Raw genomic sequence first — 19,455 nt, 5'->3', positions numbered from 1 at the left:
TAAAGTTTTTATTTGGTACCCCGTCGAAAAATAACGGTTTTTCGCAAATATGACCTTGACCTTTGACCTCGATCGGCGATTTTGTTGATTGTGACGCATCCTTGTGTGGCGGCACATGTTTTGTGTAAGTTTCAGCCCGATCGGACGGTAAATAAAGTTTTTATTTGGTACCCCGTCGAAAAATAACGGTTTTTCGCAAATATGACCTTGACCTTTGACCTCTGATCGGCGATTTTGTTGAATTGTGACGCATCCTTGTGTGGCGGCACATGTTTTGTGTAAGTTTCAGCCCGATCGGACGGTAAATAAAGTTTTTATTTGGTACCCCGTCGAAAAATAACGGTTTTTCGCAAATATGACCTTGACCTTTGACCTCGATCGGCGATTTTGTTGATTGTGACGCATCCTTGTGTGGCGGCACATGTTTTGTGTAAGTTTCAGCCCGATCGGACGGTAAATAAAGTTTTTATTTGGTACCCCGTCGAAAAATAACGGTTTTTCGCAAATATGACCTTGACCTTTGACCTCGATCGGCGATTTTGTTGATTGTGACGCATCCTTGTGTGGCGGCACATGTTTTGTGTAAGTTTCAGCCCGATCGGACGGTAAATAAAGTTTTTATTTGGTACCCCGTCGAAAAATAACGGTTTTTCGCAAATATGACCTTGACCTTTGACCTCGATCGGCGATTTTGTTGATTGTGACGCATCCTTGTGTGGCGGCACATGTTTTGTGTAAGTTTCAGCCCGATCGGACGGTAAATAAAGTTTTTATTTGGTACCCCGTCGAAAAATAACGGTTTTTCGCAAATATGACCTTGACCTTTGACCTCGATCGGCGATTTTGTTGATTGTGACGCATCCTTGTGTGGCGGCACATGTTTTGTGTAAGTTTCAGCCCGATCGGACGGTAAATAAAGTTTTTATTTGGTACCCCGTCGAAAAATAACGGTTTTTCGCAAATATGACCTTGACCTTTGACCTCGATCGGCGATTTTGTTGATTGTGACGCATCCTTGTGTGGCGGCACATGTTTTGTGTAAGTTTCAGCCCGATCGGACGGTAAATAAAGTTTTTATTTGGTACCCCGTCGAAAAATAACGGTTTTTCGCAAATATGACCTTGACCTTTGACCTCGATCGGCGATTTTGTTGATTGTGACGCATCCTTGTGTGGCGGCACATGTTTTGTGTAAGTTTCAGCCCGATCGGACGGTAAATAAAGTTTTTATTTGGTACCCCGTCGAAAAATAACGGTTTTTCGCAAATATGACCTTGACCTTTGACCTCGATCGGCGATTTTGTTGATTGTGACGCATCCTTGTGTGGCGGCACATGTTTTGTGTAAGTTTCAGCCCGATCGGACGGTAAATAAAGTTTTTATTTGGTACCCCGTCGAAAAATAACGGTTTTTCGCAAATATGACCTTGACCTTTGACCTCGATCGGCGATTTTGTTGATTGTGACGCATCCTTGTGTGGCGGCACATGTTTTGTGTAAGTTTCAGCCCGATCGGACGGTAAATAAAGTTTTTATTTGGTACCCCGTCGAAAAATAACGGTTTTTCGCAAATATGACCTTGACCTTTGACCTCGATCGGCGATTTTGTTGATTGTGACGCATCCTTGTGTGGCGGCACATGTTTTGTGTAAGTTTCAGCCCGATCGGACGGTAAATAAAGTTTTTATTTGGTACCCCGTCGAAAAATAACGGTTTTTCGCAAATATGACCTTGACCTTTGACCTCGATCGGCGATTTTGTTGATTGTGACGCATCCTTGTGTGGCGGCACATGTTTTGTGTAAGTTTCAGCCCGATCGGACGGTAAATAAAGTTTTTATTTGGTACCCCGTCGAAAAATAACGGTTTTTCGCAAATATGACCTTGACCTTTGACCTCGATCGGCGATTTTGTTGATTGTGACGCATCCTTGTGTGGCGGCACATGTTTTGTGTAAGTTTCAGCCCGATCGGACGGTAAATAAAGTTTTTATTTGGTACCCCCGTCGAAAAATAACGGGTTTTTCGCAAATATGACCTTGACCTTTGACCTCGATCGGCGATTTTGTTGATTGTGACGCATCCTTGTGTGGCGGCACATGTTTTGTGTAAGTTTCAGCCCGATCGGACGGTAAATAAAGTTTTTATTTGGTACCCCGTCGAAAAATAACGGTTTTTCGCAAATATGACCTTGACCTTTGACCTCGATCGGCGATTTTGTTGATTGTGACGCATCCTTGTGTGGCGGCACATGTTTTGTGTAAGTTTCAGCCCGATCGGACGGTAAATAAAGTTTTTATTTGGTACCCCGTCGAAAAATAACGGTTTTTCGCAAATATGACCTTGACCTTTGACCTCGATCGGCGATTTTGCTGATTGTGACGCATCCTTGTGTGGCGGCACATGTTTTGTGTAAGTTTCAGCCCGATCGGACGGTAAATAAAGTTTTTATTTGGTACCCCGTCGAAAAATAACGGTTTTTCGCAAATATGACCTTGACCTTTGACCTCGATCGGCGATTTTGTTGATTGTGACTTATCCTTGTGTGGCGGCACATGTTTTGTGTAAGTTTCAGCCCGATCGGACGGTAAATAAAGTTTTTATTTGGTACCCCGTCGAAAAATAACGGTTTTTCGCAAATATGACCTTGACCTTTGACCTCGATCGGCGATTTTGTTGATTGTGACGCATCCTTGTGTGGCGGCACATGTTTTGTGTAAGTTTCAGCCCGATCGGATGGTAAATAAAGTTTTTATTTGGTACCCCGTCGAAAAATAACGGTTTTTCGCAAATATGACCTTGACCTTTGACATCGATCGGCGATTTTGTTGATTGTGACGCATCCTTGTGTGGCGGCACATGTTTTGTGTAAGTTTCAGCCCGATCGGACGGTAAATAAAGTTTTTATTTGGTACCCCGTCGAAAAATAACGGTTTTTCGCAAATATGACCTTGACCTTTGACCTTGATCGGCGATTTTGTTAATTGTGACGCATCCTTGTGTGGCGGCACATGTTTTGTGTAAGTTTCAGCCCGATCGGACGGTAAATAAAGTTTTTATTTGGTACCCCGTCGAAAAATAACGGTTTTTCGCAAATATGACCTTGACCTTTGACCTCGATCGGCGATTTTGTTAATTGTGACGCATCTTTGTGTGGCGGCACATGTTTTGTGTAAGTTTCAGCCCGATCGGACGGCAAATAAAGTTTTTATTTGGTACCCCGTCGAAAAATAACGGTTTTTCGCAAATATGACCTTGACCTTTGACCTCGATCGGCGATTTTGTTGATTGTGACGCATCCTTGTGTGGCGGCACATGTTTTGTGTAAGTTTCAGCCCGATCGGACGGTAAATAAAGTTTTTATTTGGTACCCCGTCGAAAAATAACGGGTTTTCGCAAATATGACCTTGACCTTTGACCTCGATCGGCGATTTTGTTGATTGTGACGCATCCTTGTGTGGCGGCACATGTTTTGTGTAAGTTTCAGCCCGATCGGACGGTAAATAAAGTTTTTATTTGGTACCCCGTCGAAAAATAACGGTTTTTCGCAAATATGACCTTGACCTTTGACCTCGATCGGCGATTTTGTTGATTGTGACGCATCCTTGTGTGGCGGCACATGTTTTGTGTAAGTTTCAGCCCGATCGGACGGTAAATAAAGTTTTTATTTGGTACTCCGTCGAAAAATAACGGTTTTTTCGCAAATATGACCCTGACCTTTGACCTCGATCGGCGATTTTGTTGATTGTGACGCATCCTTGTGTGGCGGCACATGTTTTGTGTAAGTTTCAGCCCGATCGGACGGTAAATAAAGTTTTTATTTGGTACCCCGTCGAAAAATAACGGTTTTTCGCAAATATGACCTTGACCTTTGACCTCGATCGGCGATTTTACTGATTGTTGTGCCGGCTGCTTAGATGTAGGCAGCCGGATAAGTGTCACGTGAATATGTCACGTTCTGTGTTATTTGTGTTGTGTGTGATAGTGAGCGAAAAATACAGATTAGCATCACGCCACATGGTGTCAGAAGTGGGGTGTGTATCGGCTGCTTAGATGTAGGCAGCCGGATAAGTGTCACGTGAATATGTCACGTTCTGTGTTATTTGTGTTGTGTGTGATAGTGAGGGGATGTATCGGCTGCTTAGATGTAGGCAGCCGGATAAGTGTCACGTGAATATGTCACGTTCTGTGTTATTTGTGTTGTGTGTGATAGTGAGCATTTCTTTTTCGATTTGGGCATAGTGTCTCTCAGCGTTGGTGAGCGTTCGAGAGGCATAGGCGACTGGCTGACCGCATTGCATTAGACACGCACCAAGCCCCTCTTGAGACGCGTCCACCTGGAGACTAGTCTCGTCTTTGGTACTGAAGTATTTCAGAACAGGTGCCTCGACGATCAGCTTCTTTATGGCTCGTAGAGCCTCGCCGTGGATGCCGTCGTCAAAAAGGAAGGGTGCATCATCCTTCAGAAGCTGACGGAGTGGTGCTGCTACTGTCGACAGGTTTGGGGAAAACTTTTGAAGATAGTTGACCATTCCCAGCAGCCTCTGCACACCTTTCTTATCTTTTGGGGCTGGCATGGATTGGATAGCACGCGTCTTCTCTGGGTCAACTTGTAGACCTCGATCCGTGAATAGGTGACCCATGTAGGCTACTTGTTTTTGTTTCAGCTTCATCTTGTTCATGTTCAATCTTATACCTCTTTCTCTACATCTTTCTAGTAGAGCTTTCAGTTTCCTGTCATGATCTGTGACAGCCTCTTCGTATGTGTCGCCTTCCCCGTAGATCAGAATGTCGTCGGCAATAGCCTTTATGCCATCTAGACCTTCTAGCTCTTGGTTTAGCCTTCTTTGAAATTCTTCTGATGCCACGGCTATACCAAATGGTAGGCGGTTCCATCTATACCGTCCCCAGGGTGTTCCAAATGTAGTCAAGAAGCTACTTTCTTCTTCGAGTTCGACGTGCCAATATCCGTTTTTTGCGTCGCAAACAGTGAACACCTTTGCCTTCTCCAGTCGGCACGTCAGGTCATCAACTGTCGGAATCGGATACTTGTTTCTTTTCAGCTCTTTGTTCAGCGGTTTGGGATCCAAGCAGAGTCGAAGGCTGCCATTCGGCTTCTTCACTACGACTAAGGCAGACACCCAGTCAGTGGGCACTTCCACAGGTGTGATGATGCCTTCACTGGTAAGACGATCCAGCTCCTGTTTGAGGCTGTCTTCCAGTGCCACTGGAACTGACCTCGTCGCCGCCTGATGCTGTTTAGCCTCTGGAACTACTTCAAGCTTCAGTTTCTCTCGGAATCGGCCTGTCCCGGTGAAAACATCCTTGTATTCGGCGACGAGTGCCTCTTTTTCTCCGGCGGCTCCTCCCGTGGTCACGTTATTGGCTTGATGCACGGTCATGATGTTGGCGTGGTTGACATTGATGAGTTCCAAGTCCTGTACAGCACTGACCCCTAATAATGGAGTATAGTCTTGTGGTACTACAAAGAATTCCACCTGATACTCCTTCATCGTCATGGGGTTCGTCACCGTCAGTTTGCATACAACACAACACAAATAACACAGAACGTGACATATTCACGTGACACTTATCCGGCTGCCTACATCTAAGCAGCCGGCACATCCTCCGTTTTTCATTTCTGATGTGACCTACTCCTCAGCATATACGGTGACCGAGATCTCTGGTTCCCAGTGATCTGAGGTTCCGGTCCTCTCCGGGAAACCTGAGGTGGTGCTGGTGCCGCTGCTCACCGTCAGCACCGGCGTGCTGGTCTGCATGGGAGGGAGATCTTTTGCAGTTCTGTTGCTAGCGGTGCAGAAATTCGACTTCCATATAGAGTACAAAAGGGGAGTTGACATGCATCTAGCCGATACACTTAGCAGAGCTCAGCTCCCGGATACGAACATGGAACATCTGGATGAAATATACTATGCTTCACTTGGAAGATGCCAAGAAGAAGCTAACATAGAACAACTGGAGATAGAAGACTACCTGCCGATATCTGACAAAACGGCTATTTTCCTGAGAACAGAGTCAGAAAACGACATGGAAGCATGCACACTCGCAGAACTCATCAGCAAAGGATGGCCAAAACATAAAAGTGATGTACCGATGGAAGCACGCAGGTATTTCGATCTCAGGAGCACGTTATCTGTCAACAAGGGAGTAATATTTAAAGGTGATCGAATTTTCGTACCTGTCAGCGCAAGGCGCTACATGCTGGAACGCGTGCACTTGTCGCATGCTGGAGTGCAAACGTGCATGCGTAGAGCAAGAGAAGCCCTGTACTGGCCAAACATGAACGAAGACATAAAAGACTATGTCTCCAAATGTACAGCATGTGCGGCTTATCAGCCAGCCCAACAGAAAGAGACACTCATATCCTACAAAGTACCAGCAAGACCATGGGAGAGGATCGGCTGTGACCTCATGGAGTTTGCAGGCTGGTCATATCTAGTCACTGTAGATTACTATTCCGACTTCATAGAATGCGACAGAGTGCACAACAAGACCACGAAAGAAATCATCAGACTGCTAAAAGGACATATGGCACGCTATGGTATTCCAATGGAGCTCGTCAGCGACAATGGCCCTCCCTTCAACTCAAGGGATTTCAGGGAGTTCGCTGAGATGTACGAATTCAAACACACGACGAGTTCTCCCGGATATCCACAGTCTAACGGAAAGGCTGAAAACGCGGTGAAGCAAATGAAGAGAATGATGGCAAGAACATGCGAGACAAAATCAGATCCATATCTAGCATTACTAGAAATGCGAAACCTACCGTCAGAAAATGTCGGCAGTTCCCCGGCGCAACGACTCATGGGACGGCGTACTCGAACTATGCTACCCATCCATGGAAAACTGCTCAATCCCGAAGTACCGCTTGGTGCAGAAAGGCGCCTTCAGGAAAGAAAAGAAAAGCAGCAGAAATATTATAACAGAACTGCAAAAGATCTCCCTCCCATGCAGACCAGCACGCCGGTGCTGATGGCACCGAGACCCGGCCAGAAAAAATGGAGACCCGCCGTAGTTGTAAGTCGAGACAGCAACCGATCTTATGCAGTCAAAACAGAGGATGGACGAGTGTACCGAAGAAATCGACGTCATCTGCGGAAGTACAGCCCCTGTCAGGACACAACGGACTCGACAAAGAGAAGAGAAACCAGCGACGGAAGCTTGTACCTAAGAGTGCCACCACGCCAAGAGGCAGCAGCACCACCTCAGGTTTCCCGGAGAGGACCGGAACCTCAGATCACTGGGAACCAGAGATCTCGGTCACCGTATATGCTGAGGAGTAGGTCACATCAGAAATGAAAAACGGAGGATGTGCCGGCTGCTTAGATGTAGGCAGCCGGATAAGTGTCACGTGAATATGTCACGTTCTGTGTTATTTGTGTTGTGTGTGATAGTGAGCGAAAAATACAGATTAGCATCACGCCACAATTGTGACGCATCCTTGTGTGGCGGCACATGTTTTGTGTAAGTTTCAGCCCGATCGGACGGCAAATAAAGTTTTTATTTGGTACCCCGTCGAAAAATAACGGTTTTTCGCAAATATGACCTTGACCTTTGACCTCGATCGGCGATTTTGTTGATTGTGACGCATCTTTGTGTGGCGGCACATGTTTTGTGTAAGTTTCAGCCCGATCGGACGGTAAATAAAGTTTTTATTTGGTACCCCGTCGAAAAATAACGGTTTTTCGCAAATATGACCTTGACCTTTGACCTCGATCGGCGATTTTGTTGATTGTGACGCATCCTTGTGTGGCGGCACATGTTTTGTGTAAGTTTCAGCCCGATCGGACGGCAAATAAAGTTTTTATTTGGTACCCCGTCGAAAAATAACGGTTTTTCGCAAATATGACCTTGACCTTTGACCTCGATCGGCGATTTTGTTGATTGTGACGCATCCTTGTGTGGCGGCACATGTTTTGTGTAAGTTTCAGCCCGATCGGACGGTAAATAAAGTTTTTATTTGGTACCCCGTCGAAAAATAACGGTTTTTCGCAAATATGACCTTGACCTTTGACCTCGATCGGCGATTTTGTTGATTGTGACGCATCCTTGTGTGGCGGCACATGTTTTGTGTAAGTTTCAGCCCGATCGGACGGTAAATAAAGTTTTTATTTGGTACCCCGTCGAAAAATAACGGTTTTTCGCAAATATGACCTTGACCTTTGACCTCGATCGGCGATTTTGTTGATTGTGACGCATCCTTGTGTGGCGGCACATGTTTTGTGTAAGTTTCAGCCCGATCGGACGGTAAATAAAGTTTTTATTTGGTACCCCGTCGAAAAATAACGGTTTTTCGCAAATATGACCTTGACCTTTGACCTCGATCGGCGATTTTGTTGATTGTGACGCATCCTTGTGTGGCGGCACATGTTTTGTGTAAGTTTCAGCCCGATCGGACGGTAAATAAAGTTTTTATTTAGTACCCCGTCGAAAAATAACGGTTTTTCGCAAATATGACCTTGACCTTTGACCTCGATCGGCGATTTTGTTGATTGTGACGCATCCTTGTGTGGCGGCACATGTTTTGTGTAAGTTTCAGCCCGATCGGACGGCAAATAAAGTTTTTATTTGGTACCCCGTCGAAAAATAACGGTTTTTCGCAAATATGACCTTGACCTTTGACCTCGATCGGCGATTTTGTTGATTGTGACGCATCCTTGTGTGGCGGCACATGTTTTGTGTAAGTTTCAGCCCGATCGAACGGTAAATAAAGTTTTTATTTGGTACCCCGTCGAAAAATAACGGTTTTTCGCAAATATGACCTTGACCTTTGACCTCGATCGGCGATTTTGTTGATTGTGACGCATCCTTGTGTGGCGGCACATGTTTTGTGTAAGTTTCAGCCCGATCAGACGGTAAATAAAGTTTTTATTTGGTACACTCGGGGGCAGATTGATGTTCCACCACTCCCTACCCATCGGGCTCCCATGGCTCAGCACTGGCTGCTGCCAGTGGCAGCACTGTCAGCACTGGCACTGGCAGGCAGTGCTGAGCAGTGCTGAGGGCAGGCAACACTGGCAGCAGCCAGTGCTGAGCCATGGGAGCCCGATGAGTTGGAAGGGGTGGAACATCAATCTGCCCCCGAGTGTACCCCGTCGAAAAATAACGGTTTTTCGCAAATATGACCTTGACCTTTGACCTCGATCGGCGATTTTGTTGATTGTGACGCATCCTTGTGTGGCGGCACATGTTTTGTGTAAGTTTTAGCCCGATCGGACGGTAAATAAAGAAGTACCTTATGGTTGTTTATAGCCAGAGTGGTTTTTTGCCCCTAGAGGTCAAAATATTTGACCTAGGAAAAAATGAGTGATATTTTTGGAATCAGCGTGTCAAGATCTATCGTTTGGCATAGTTTGGCGATGTTTGGAACTCGACGCTGAAAACGAATACGAATACGACGCTAACTTGATGGACATAAACTAAGACCAGTACAAGTCAGTCATCTAGAGACTGACGTTATTCCAGTGAAACCCTGGAACAATGTTGTTTGATATCTCATAATGAACGGTCGAACCAGAAGAAACAGTTAGCTTCTTCGAATACGCAACATTCTCGTGGGCATCTATTGTGCCATTTTATCCAACAAAATCAACAACACAACTTATCGGTAAATGAGAGCTGAATAACTTTACCTTGAACTTTTAGCATTCCCTTCTTGAGCAGCTCGCGCTCGTATCTGAGCTCGTCCATTGTCTTTTTGTCGGCGTCCGCCTGTCGCTGGCCCTGCTCGAGGTCGCGCGCCAGCCGGTGTTTGGTGGCCGTCGAGGCCTCCATCTCGGCCTGTAGACCGGAGCGCTGCTCCTCGGCGGCGCGCAGTCGCCGGGTCAGACTGTCGCGCAGCTTTCCCAGCCGGGCCACCTCCTGGCGCAGCGCTGCCATCTCCTCCTCCCGGCCCTGCGGCACCGCGGCGCATAGTCAGCGGGCCGCCGCGTCAGCTCTGGGTATGTTAATGACAGGTGTGGGGAGCAAGGCATTCTAAAAAGTATTTCCTGATCTAGATCGTAGGCATGAACAATGAACAATTAAACTTGTAAATGATTAAGTATCTGGAAACCTGTCAGTTGCGACATACCTACTTACTCAAAGTTTACCCGCAAAGCTGGTAAATGGTAAGAATAGTGGGGAGGGCCTCTTCTATAACAAGGCAAGACCTTATACCCACCTATCTACCAGATCCTGTAAAAGGCTTTCCGTGACAAAAACAGACCCAAAGTCATTTTAATTACCACCCAACGAAGCACCTATAATATCGATCATTTCATATTTTACGAAGATATTTAGCAAAAAAATGCCACCTTTAAAATGCCTTCTCTAGCTCGATGACTTAACCCGCGCCCCGTAGGGGGGGGGGGGCGAAACGGCCCCCCCTGTCCTTTTCGGTCGATATCTCCTAAACGGCTGGAGATATCGCCACCAAACTTTCAGGACCCCTCCGGGCATCAATTTTACACATTGTGACCAAAAATTTTTCCAGAGGCTATGATAGGTTGGCCACAAATGACGTCAGAGTGACGTCATGTTCTGTCATTTTCGACCGAAAAAAGACCTTCGCGAGAAGACCTGTCAGGACTACAGCTTTGAAGATACAGAAAAATGATCAAGACATAAAAGGTGTAGAATTGACAGGGCTACAAAACTGCTATCTCGGATTTTTGAAATTTTTGAGTTTTGACCCCCAAAAATCAAAAAAGCATTTGTTTGGAAATATTCGCCAAAAAATCCAAAAAGTTTTTTGAGTTTCGAAAAAAACCGGAATATATGTGATAGTGCCTACCGTCTTCTATCTACATACCAAATTTCAGATCAATACCTCGTTTTTTGGCCAAGTTATAGCCAAAAAACTGTTCAAAAATGATGACGTCAAATTTTCAAACTCAATTTTTGGCAATTCTAAAACTCGTAGAGCAAAACGAAGACCACCATTAGACTCCCCGTGACGAGCTGCATCGAATCGATACCCATTTTATGCAAAATATCAACTTTGAAATTTGACCTAATTTGACCTGACCTTGACCTGACCTTCACCAAAACGTGACCTAGGCTGGCCCCAAAGGCTGCCTAACCCACATAATCGCATTTGTCATGTAAAATGGACCATAAAACATGTATCACACGACACACTCATATTGTGACCCCCGGTGACCTGACCTCGCTGTGACCTGACCTGGTATCAGTGACCTCAGATAGCAAAGTATGTGTTTGACGAACAATGTACCATCGATAGTTTTCAATAAATTACCAATTTACTCGCTTTCACAGCACATTTCTTGAATTGCCTGTGAACGGTGAAAATCTGACCTTTGACCTGACCTGTGACGTCATCGGTTTGACCTAGGTCAATGAAATTTGGTCACAAGGTAGTTCCCGGGCGGGGCTATCGAACGCCGTTTGAATTTTGAAAATCGGCCGGTAACTTTCCGAGATCTTAGGGGGGGGGGCCGAAACGCCCCCCCCCCCCTACGGGTGGTAGGGTCCGCCGGTAGCCCTACGGGGCGCGGGTTAAGTGCTAACCTTAAGTTCGGTGACTTTGTGCTGGTTTTCTTGCGCAAGTTGATCAGCTGTCATCAGTTGTATTTCATAATCGTGCCGTAGCTTTTGCGCCCTTTGGGTCATCGCCTCCAGCTCTTTCGTTGTCTTCTCGAGATTGGCCTGAAGTAATCCGTGGACAAAAAAAAAACAATTTTAACAAGATCCAGTCAAATTCACATACGTTATAGGCAAACCCCGATCAATGCATGCAAAGCAGTTTTTTAATAGTCTGAGTCTGACGTCTCCTAAGGCATGTGATGCTGCGAACAGCCATAAATAAATACTCCATATGACTGGAATTTATATAATTTGAAGAACAAACAAAATCCACCTAACTATACACTAAATGCCTGGAATCCATCACATAATTCCGTCAACAAACAAGCTCTGCACTAAGGTACCTTTTGATCTTTGAGCGCAGCTTCCGATTTACCGAACTGTTCCTCGTACTGTTGAAGTTGGCCTTTGAGTACTCTGAAAACATTAAAAGGTGTCCAATAGTTCATTTCCACTAAAAGCCGCTAGCCTATTCAGTAATTGCCTATTGCGAATTGCGAATATTGATCACAGCAAAAAGGTTATCAACTTTCGCAGTTTTAAAAGGTATGCATTTAATCGTTATTGCTGTCTGAAAACGGGTTTTACTGGGAAATAGCGAGATGAAAAATATGTAGACTACGAATGGAATGATGATAATAGTGTGAATAGAAGGCTCGAATGTTTAAATTCTGCAATATTGAAACGAGACACTGTCTTCCGTCCATTTACACCAACAAAATGCTGAAGACACATCGCATTGTAGAGCGTATTATACTGCTGAAGAGTGGAGCATCTGACCTGATTTCTCCCTCTTTGGCGTCAATTTCGGCCCGGGCAGCCCGAAGGTCTCGCTCGGCTCGCTCCTTGCGACGAATTTCTCGCTGCATGTCACCACGATGAACCTAAAACAAATTCAAAGTTCACAGTTACGGATATCACATTTTGGCTCATGTTTTAGCTCATGGGTCTGTTGCTTAGTCATGTATAAGGATATTGCAACGTACAAAAAGCGGTAAGCTTGACATAGCTATAAAACCAGAAAATCCGAATGAAAGTATAAAAATGCAAATTGCATAACGACGTGAAAGGTCTGCTTTATAAAACATGCTCCCTTCAAACGAGACGGGTGTAAGCTGTAACTTGCCTGCAGTTCGGCGTTGGCGGACTCTAGTTTGGTTTCCAGCTCCAGCCTCTGAGCCTCCACGGCATCCTGTTTGGCGTTGACCGTCTCCAGTTGTGAGCGCATCTGAGCCACGTCGTGCAGCAGGCCGTCCCGCTCCTTCTGCAGCTCATCGCGAGCTCCCGACAGCTCAGACACACTGAATGGACACAGCACACACATATGTACAAATGTGATATACTGCTCACGCACCGTGAATAAATATGGACGAAGTCATGGGATGATACTGCTGATTGAGATATTGTTGACGACAAGCTACATACACACAGTTTTGATATCCCAGTAATCTAGTAATACAGATTCATCTCTATGTGTCGCGGCGCGGCGACCGATGCGAGCGAGCCTTACGCGTCCTGTCTGCCGGCCATTAGCGCCTCGCCCTGGCCGGATAGCTCGTGCAGTCGGGTGATCTCGTTCTGCAGAGCCTCCATCGTTTCTTTGGCCTCTTGTTCCCGTTCGTGGGCCAGGTCCACCATCTTCCACGCCTTTTCTACTTCCTGTTCAATGAAAACATTTCTGTATGAGTGCTTTATTGTGATTTCATTTTAATGTAACCGGTTAAATGACAGTTTAAAACTTAAACACACCTGCTAGATAGTGTCTAAATCGGAAAAGGATATCTAAATAAGTAGGTGTAATTATTTCGTCAATATATCATTTTTATCATAACAGGAAATTTATGCTTTGTTTATCTGTCGCATATATCCAAGGGCTTTAAATATGAGGTGCGTACTGCGTTATCACCGACCTTTTTGAGCGCGTCGATGGTCTGTTTGTCGTCAGAGGCGAGTTTGAGCGCGGTGGCCACCTCGGCCGAGTGAGAGGCGATCTCTGCCTGCAGCTCGCGACACTTGTCCATCAGACGGCGCTCGTTGTGGTGCGACCGCTGCAGCGCCGCGTGCAGCTTCGAGTACTCCATGCGGAACCGCGCCAGCGTCGGGTCCTGCGAGAGCTCCTCCAGAACCTGCCGTGTGTAAAGTGCATGGTGAAAGACGTGACCGATAGGAAAGCTTTGCTGAGAAAGCTCTGCAAGGGCCGAGAAATTGTGGTGTTTAAAGCTGCAGCAAATGAAAAGCAAAGTAGCAAAGTGAAGCGTATGATAAATTGCCGAGACAGGCTAGGCATTCGTACAAAGTGCCATTACGCTACCGACCCAAAGGTAGCATCCTTACATTCTGGTGAACCATGAACGTTTCAGACTTGCGTAAGAGCTTGATTACACCACAATGAAACAATGAATGAATGCATGAATAAATGAATGAATGAATGAATGAATGAATGAATGAATGAATGAATGAATGAATGAATGAATGAATGAATGAATGAATGAATGAATGAATGAATGAATGAATGAATGAATGAATGAGACCTCCTTTCTACGATTTGTGAAGACATACCCCCTGAAACTCCAACTCCATGTCTTCAAAGTTGAGGTCGATATCCATGACTTCTTCACCGGAATAGTGGTCTTCATCATTGTTGTCTTGCTGTTCAGGTGGACTTTGATCGCGGCCTGATTCTCCCCTACTCGGAGCGTCAGCTGGAGAGTCGTCAATAGGTGGCTGGGTCGTGAGTGGTTCGGATTCCTGCTCAATATCAGCCTCGTTTTCGTTATCTCCTGGCTCGTCGGATTTCTGAAACGTAAAGCGTAAGACGCACAGGGCTGCTGTTTTTGGACATGTTACTGGCATCAAAAAGCAATTTTTTTCAGCACGGCACAGCTTTATAATAGGCAATTAGTTATTAATCAAGTCACAAGTCACAAACAATTGCTTTACATGTTACCGATGCAGTGATGCGAAACGCAATTAAAGGTACGCCTACTATAAGGAACTGGATGTTTCTATCTAGCACAATTAACAACACAAAGCACCTACATCCTCGCTCCATACCCTTTTTATCACCATCAATCAATTAAAAAGGCATGGACCAGAAAAATCTAATATTTTTCCAGCTTAATCTATGATGAAGGTGCCTAATGGCTAATACACTTAACATACCTCATTAGCCGACATGATGCATGGAATGTTCCCTTATTTCGGGGTAGATATGACGTTCTAAAGAAAATGACGGTTGCTGTTGGTTTTAACACACGTTTTAGAGCACCTTTGAATATATAATCAAACGTTCATCGCGACGAAGCGAGCTATTGTAAGTACGATAAAAATGTAACTAATTTTTTGAATGCCGACAGAATGAACTTTTTTACGAACATATTACCAGAATATCAAAACAACTGGAGCCCCCACCAGCCACCTGAACACGCGGTGGGCACTGCACCAAAGAGTGTCGTTGGTTGTGTGGAGGTGTGGAACTAGCGATGGGGCTCTGGAATGGTTGCTATGGTAACGCGTTTAATACCCAGCCACTCTCGTTTGATCGAAGCCAGTGGATCGAATGGATGTCACAACACATCTGCTAGGCAACATTGAGGCAACATAACTAAACTAAACGGCGTTTGACTATGATTGAGAATAGTCTTGAATATGTTTCAACGCTAGCTTGAGAGACATTGTAACAAATAGTAAGAAAATTAACCTCACTCTCATTCTATCTAAAAGTAAATTCCGGATTCGAAATAAAACAAACTTTTTGAGAAGCTTTCGGCATTGCGCCATCATCAGCTCTGGAGTTTTATTCGCAAACATTTGAGAAAATATGCATTCGGGCTGATAGTTTTGTCTGCAGTTATTTCATCCAGTACTTCCTTCATATTATATAACAGTTGGCGGCGCAAGAACATTTCGTTACACACATGCATGTAGATCGACATCGTATCAAATAAACATCGTATAAGTTAACATCAAATAAACCTCGTATCGTATCGTGCATCATTCTTTTGAACAGATTCTTTTGAACACATAGGAGGCCCAGATATTGTGAAGTAAAACACCTTAAATACATTCATCACACAAACATACAGCAAAAAAAGAAACACAAACACATACAACATACAAATAGGACATACACCTTGCATACAGTTGATCGATGTCGATCAGTCTGTCAGGCTCAGGTACCACGCCGAATCAAAGACCACGATGAGGTTTGTGTGTTAAGGGTAGGTTTCAGATCACGAATGTATATTGATTCCCAAATCTTTCTGTCTGGACCGTCTTTGGAGACATGCAAAATTTGGATCGAGATGTTGTCGCTGCCCAGCTGAATATCTGGATGTTTGGTTTGATGGAAGCCAAAGGGAGTGTCTTCTTTTCTGTTTCTAGCATCTCTGATGTGCTCGTTGTACCTGAGCCTGACAGACCGGCGAGTTTCTCCGATATAAAATGATGCGTTTTCGTCGCACAGCTTACAGTCCATTCGATAGATGACATTTTTTTGGTGACATTTGCCTTTAAGGCCTGCCTCACACCCATTGCACCGCCTACCTGCCCCCGGACACGGTGGAGGAAGGTAGGCTGACCTAACCAGTTTTTTCTTCAAGCTGGGACCTCCCTTCCACGCTACCCTTATGTTCAGATGACTACTCCTGATGATGCCTTCTGTCTTTCGGCAGAGTTCATCATCCACGAAAGGGAGGGTCATGAAGGTTTGAGAGGGTTGTTGCTGAGTGGCGTGAGTCAGAGAGGCTGATGCTCTTCGGACTGCTTCGTTTTTCAGCCGATTGACTAAGTGAGGAGGGTAGCCATTTTTTACGAATAGGTCCTGGATTGTTTTCAAACTGCGCGCCCGAGGGAGTCCCGGGGAGGAGACCCTGATGGCCCGTAAGAATTGTGACCGTACTGTGTTTTTCTTTGTGGAAAGGGGTAGCGCTGAGAGGAAGTGAACGATCACTGGTGATGACATGGGTTTTACGAAAAGTTCACTTGTGTAAGACCCAGACTCCAAAATTGATATTTTGGTGTCAAGGAAAGCCAATGAACCGGTATCTGCGGTATGCTCAATCGTGAACTTGATTGTTGGGTGAATGGTGTTCAGAAAGTTGAAGTACTCTTCGAGGGCTTCTTTCCCATGTGTCCAGACCCCAAAGACGTCGTCTATGTACCGCAGGTACAGGACGGGCTGGAGGCGCTGGGCGGCAAGGAACATTGATTCTAAGGCATGCATGAACAAAATTGCTAGCCCATGGCGATGCCGTCCGTCTGTTTGAAATATTTTGATCCAAACCGAATGAATGAAACCGAATGATTGAGAATACATTAAATCTGACCATGAAATTCGATCGTTATGAAAACTGATAAGAATTAGCAATGACAACAATGACATTGAGTGTAGGCCGCAACGGAACTAAAGTTCGCTTATCATTCGGTAATTAGGTAAATTTCTCGTAGGTAAGTGTGACAGAGAAGCACCTAAATTTAAAACAGCATGCGGTCATTGTGACACGATTCTTTCCCATTCCTAATAGGTACCTAGGTACAATAATTTTATCAGTGCTATCGATTGAATTGAGAAACCACAGCTTTGATAAGTACCTACATAACATTGAAAGCAGTAAGCACCAACACAATTTATACCTATGCAGCATCACACAGTCACACATTTGAAATCAAGTGCTAATTGCCATGCTTCGATGCCATCCAGACAGCAGACTAGTAATGCCTCAGCCCTCAACTCATTGGAAAAATGGGTATCGCTCAAAGCGAAGTGTTTCGAAGATTATTAATGAAAACAAGAGCAAGTCCTTTAACGGTTAGCTTTCTAAAATTTATGTGAAAGCGTTAAGAGGCTCGGAAACGGTAAGAGCACATTCCACAATGTAGGTGATGTGATGTTTCTCGATGCCTTTGAAGTGACGCGTGATGTGGTACGGCGCGGCGGCTCAGTCGGTGTTTATTAGTATCTTGGCCGCACAGCTGGCTCTGTCTCCGCTGTTGATGGGCGTCCAATAAGAGCTGCCCGTGGCGTGACTGATACCGGCTGCGAGGCTGACCTATCGGCGGCGACACGACACCGACGCTGGTCGCCGCGGGGGCGGGAGGAGGAAAGGGGAGGGGCACCTCAGGCGCGGCTGCTCAGCCGGTGATTGCCACGACCACTCCACCGTGCGGTCCTGGAAGTCTCCTCCTACTCCTGAGTTTTGAAACGGAGACTTGACTCTAGCAACATTGTTGAGTTTCTCAGTAGGAGGTCGGTAAAATGCATTTTATTAGTTCAAAAGTAATCCTTGTACATCATTTTAAGAAAAGGGCTCAGTAAGTCGAATTATTCCAGGGATTAATCTAGAAATCAATCCTGATTGAACAAAATCATATCCATAATTACCAGCGTTACATAAAATTGCCATCACAACGAAGAACAACAAAACGTTCCCTACTCACCGCCAGACTAACAAAGTGACGTGTGAAGTTGGTCGCCAGCGCTGTCCTGTTAATGCACTGTGTATGACCGGGGCACAGTCGGGTACCGGTAACCATGCCCCGACCCCCGAATCGATTGCCACCGGCGCCGTGGCCGTGTGCCATGACTTCCGGCCGGCGGCGCGCCCGCCTGCCGTGTAATTACGTGGCGAGTAGCAGCGAGCGGGCACCGAGCGCCCGGGTGCCGGCCACCGTAGCCTGGAGATGGCTCCAGGTAAACAGGCGGCCGATCGATTGTTCTGTGCCGGCCACCGGCGGCAGGGCACCGTCTCTCGCACAGCGCTGCATCTGAGCGGCCGTCGAGCGCGGCGCCACACACACAGAACACAATACACAATCGGAGCGGCCAATTAATCGGCGCGGCAAACTGCACTCGTTACCGTCCAATGAGTCCCCGAGGTAATTATTTTTACCACAGATTAACAGTTTTGGTAATGCTTTCCAAAACGGTACAGTGCAGACAGTGAAATTAATTAGTCGTACTTGACTGAGCTTACCAACAATCACCGTTGATTGAATAGGACGGGGTAGTTAGCACCTCTCCCCGGTTATCGACAAAGCCGCCAAATGTCGTTGTGAAACGCGCAAGACAGCGTTAGAAAGTTTTCACAGATACACATGCAAAGATCTTCAAAAAAAATTCTTAAGGTCACGTCAAAGGTCGTGGTTAGGACTTAGGTCAAGGGTCACAACTGAGAAGGTATCTAAAAATAAGGTTACAATGAGCGCATATTATACGCATGTGCCGAGCACGTATCTAGCACTGCTTGAAGTGGAAGATGGCCACCAGGTCAAAAGAGAATAATGATTTAGTAGTAACCTACGTTTTCACAAGGGACACATTTCTTGTCCAGCTCGGCCACAAAATTTTCGACAGCATTGTATGAACCTACCCATGTGTCGTTCAGGTCCAATTTCGACCGGTAGTAACCGAAGGTTTGTTGTCAATAGTTAAAACACTATTCTTTAGAATTGTGTTTTTCTATTGAAAAACAAATCTGAGTTCCCTGACAATTTGGCAAAAGCTGCCTGAGATCAGTACAACTTGATGCTCTTGAAAACGGCTGGTCCAAATATTCTGATTTTTTCAGGATTTCTAGTGGGCCAGGTGATCTACGTTCTGGTATGGGTCTCCCCTCCGCGGACCATCTGGTGCACGTGCCACGTGACTTTAAAAATTCCCGTGTTAAGCCAATGGGGAAAATGAAAAAATGCGTTCCACGGCAGATTGCTCGAAAACGATCCAAACGACCCCCCATTTTCTTACATGCAGATCAACCACCATTCGGTGCACTACCCATGGGTATGTCGCAAAGTGGCCGGAAAAGTCCAGAACCACGTGCCACGTGCCGTTGAAAATGACCCTGCACACCGG

General features: G+C 45.6%; 1 protein-coding gene across 1 annotated transcript in view; it reads right to left on the bottom strand.

The window, feature by feature from the left end:
- LOC122387725 (cilia- and flagella-associated protein 58-like) overlaps positions 1-15,676 on the bottom strand; it is a 28,915-nt gene extending 13,239 nt beyond the window's left edge. Inside the window, exons 1-9 of the mRNA XM_043378145.1 lie at positions 14,766-15,676; positions 14,163-14,399; positions 13,514-13,729; positions 13,114-13,262; positions 12,730-12,904; positions 12,384-12,487; positions 11,948-12,020; positions 11,529-11,666; positions 9,650-9,911 (exon numbers count right to left, since the gene is read on the bottom strand). Coding sequence (XP_043234080.1) covers positions 9,650-9,911; positions 11,529-11,666; positions 11,948-12,020; positions 12,384-12,487; positions 12,730-12,904; positions 13,114-13,262; positions 13,514-13,729; positions 14,163-14,399; positions 14,766-14,780 — 1,369 coding nt within the window. The 5' untranslated portion in view covers positions 14,781-15,676. The remainder of the gene's footprint in view (positions 1-9,649; positions 9,912-11,528; positions 11,667-11,947; positions 12,021-12,383; positions 12,488-12,729; positions 12,905-13,113; positions 13,263-13,513; positions 13,730-14,162; positions 14,400-14,765) is intronic.
- Between the last annotated feature and the right edge of the window lie 3,779 nt (positions 15,677-19,455).

Source organism: Amphibalanus amphitrite, unplaced genomic scaffold, assembly GCF_019059575.1.
Source record: "Amphibalanus amphitrite isolate SeventyFive unplaced genomic scaffold, NRLGWU_Aamphi_draft 000296F_arrow, whole genome shotgun sequence".
NCBI lineage: Eukaryota > Metazoa > Arthropoda > Thecostraca > Balanomorpha > Balanidae > Amphibalanus > Amphibalanus amphitrite.
This window is presented reverse-complemented; position numbering and strand designations above follow the sequence as displayed.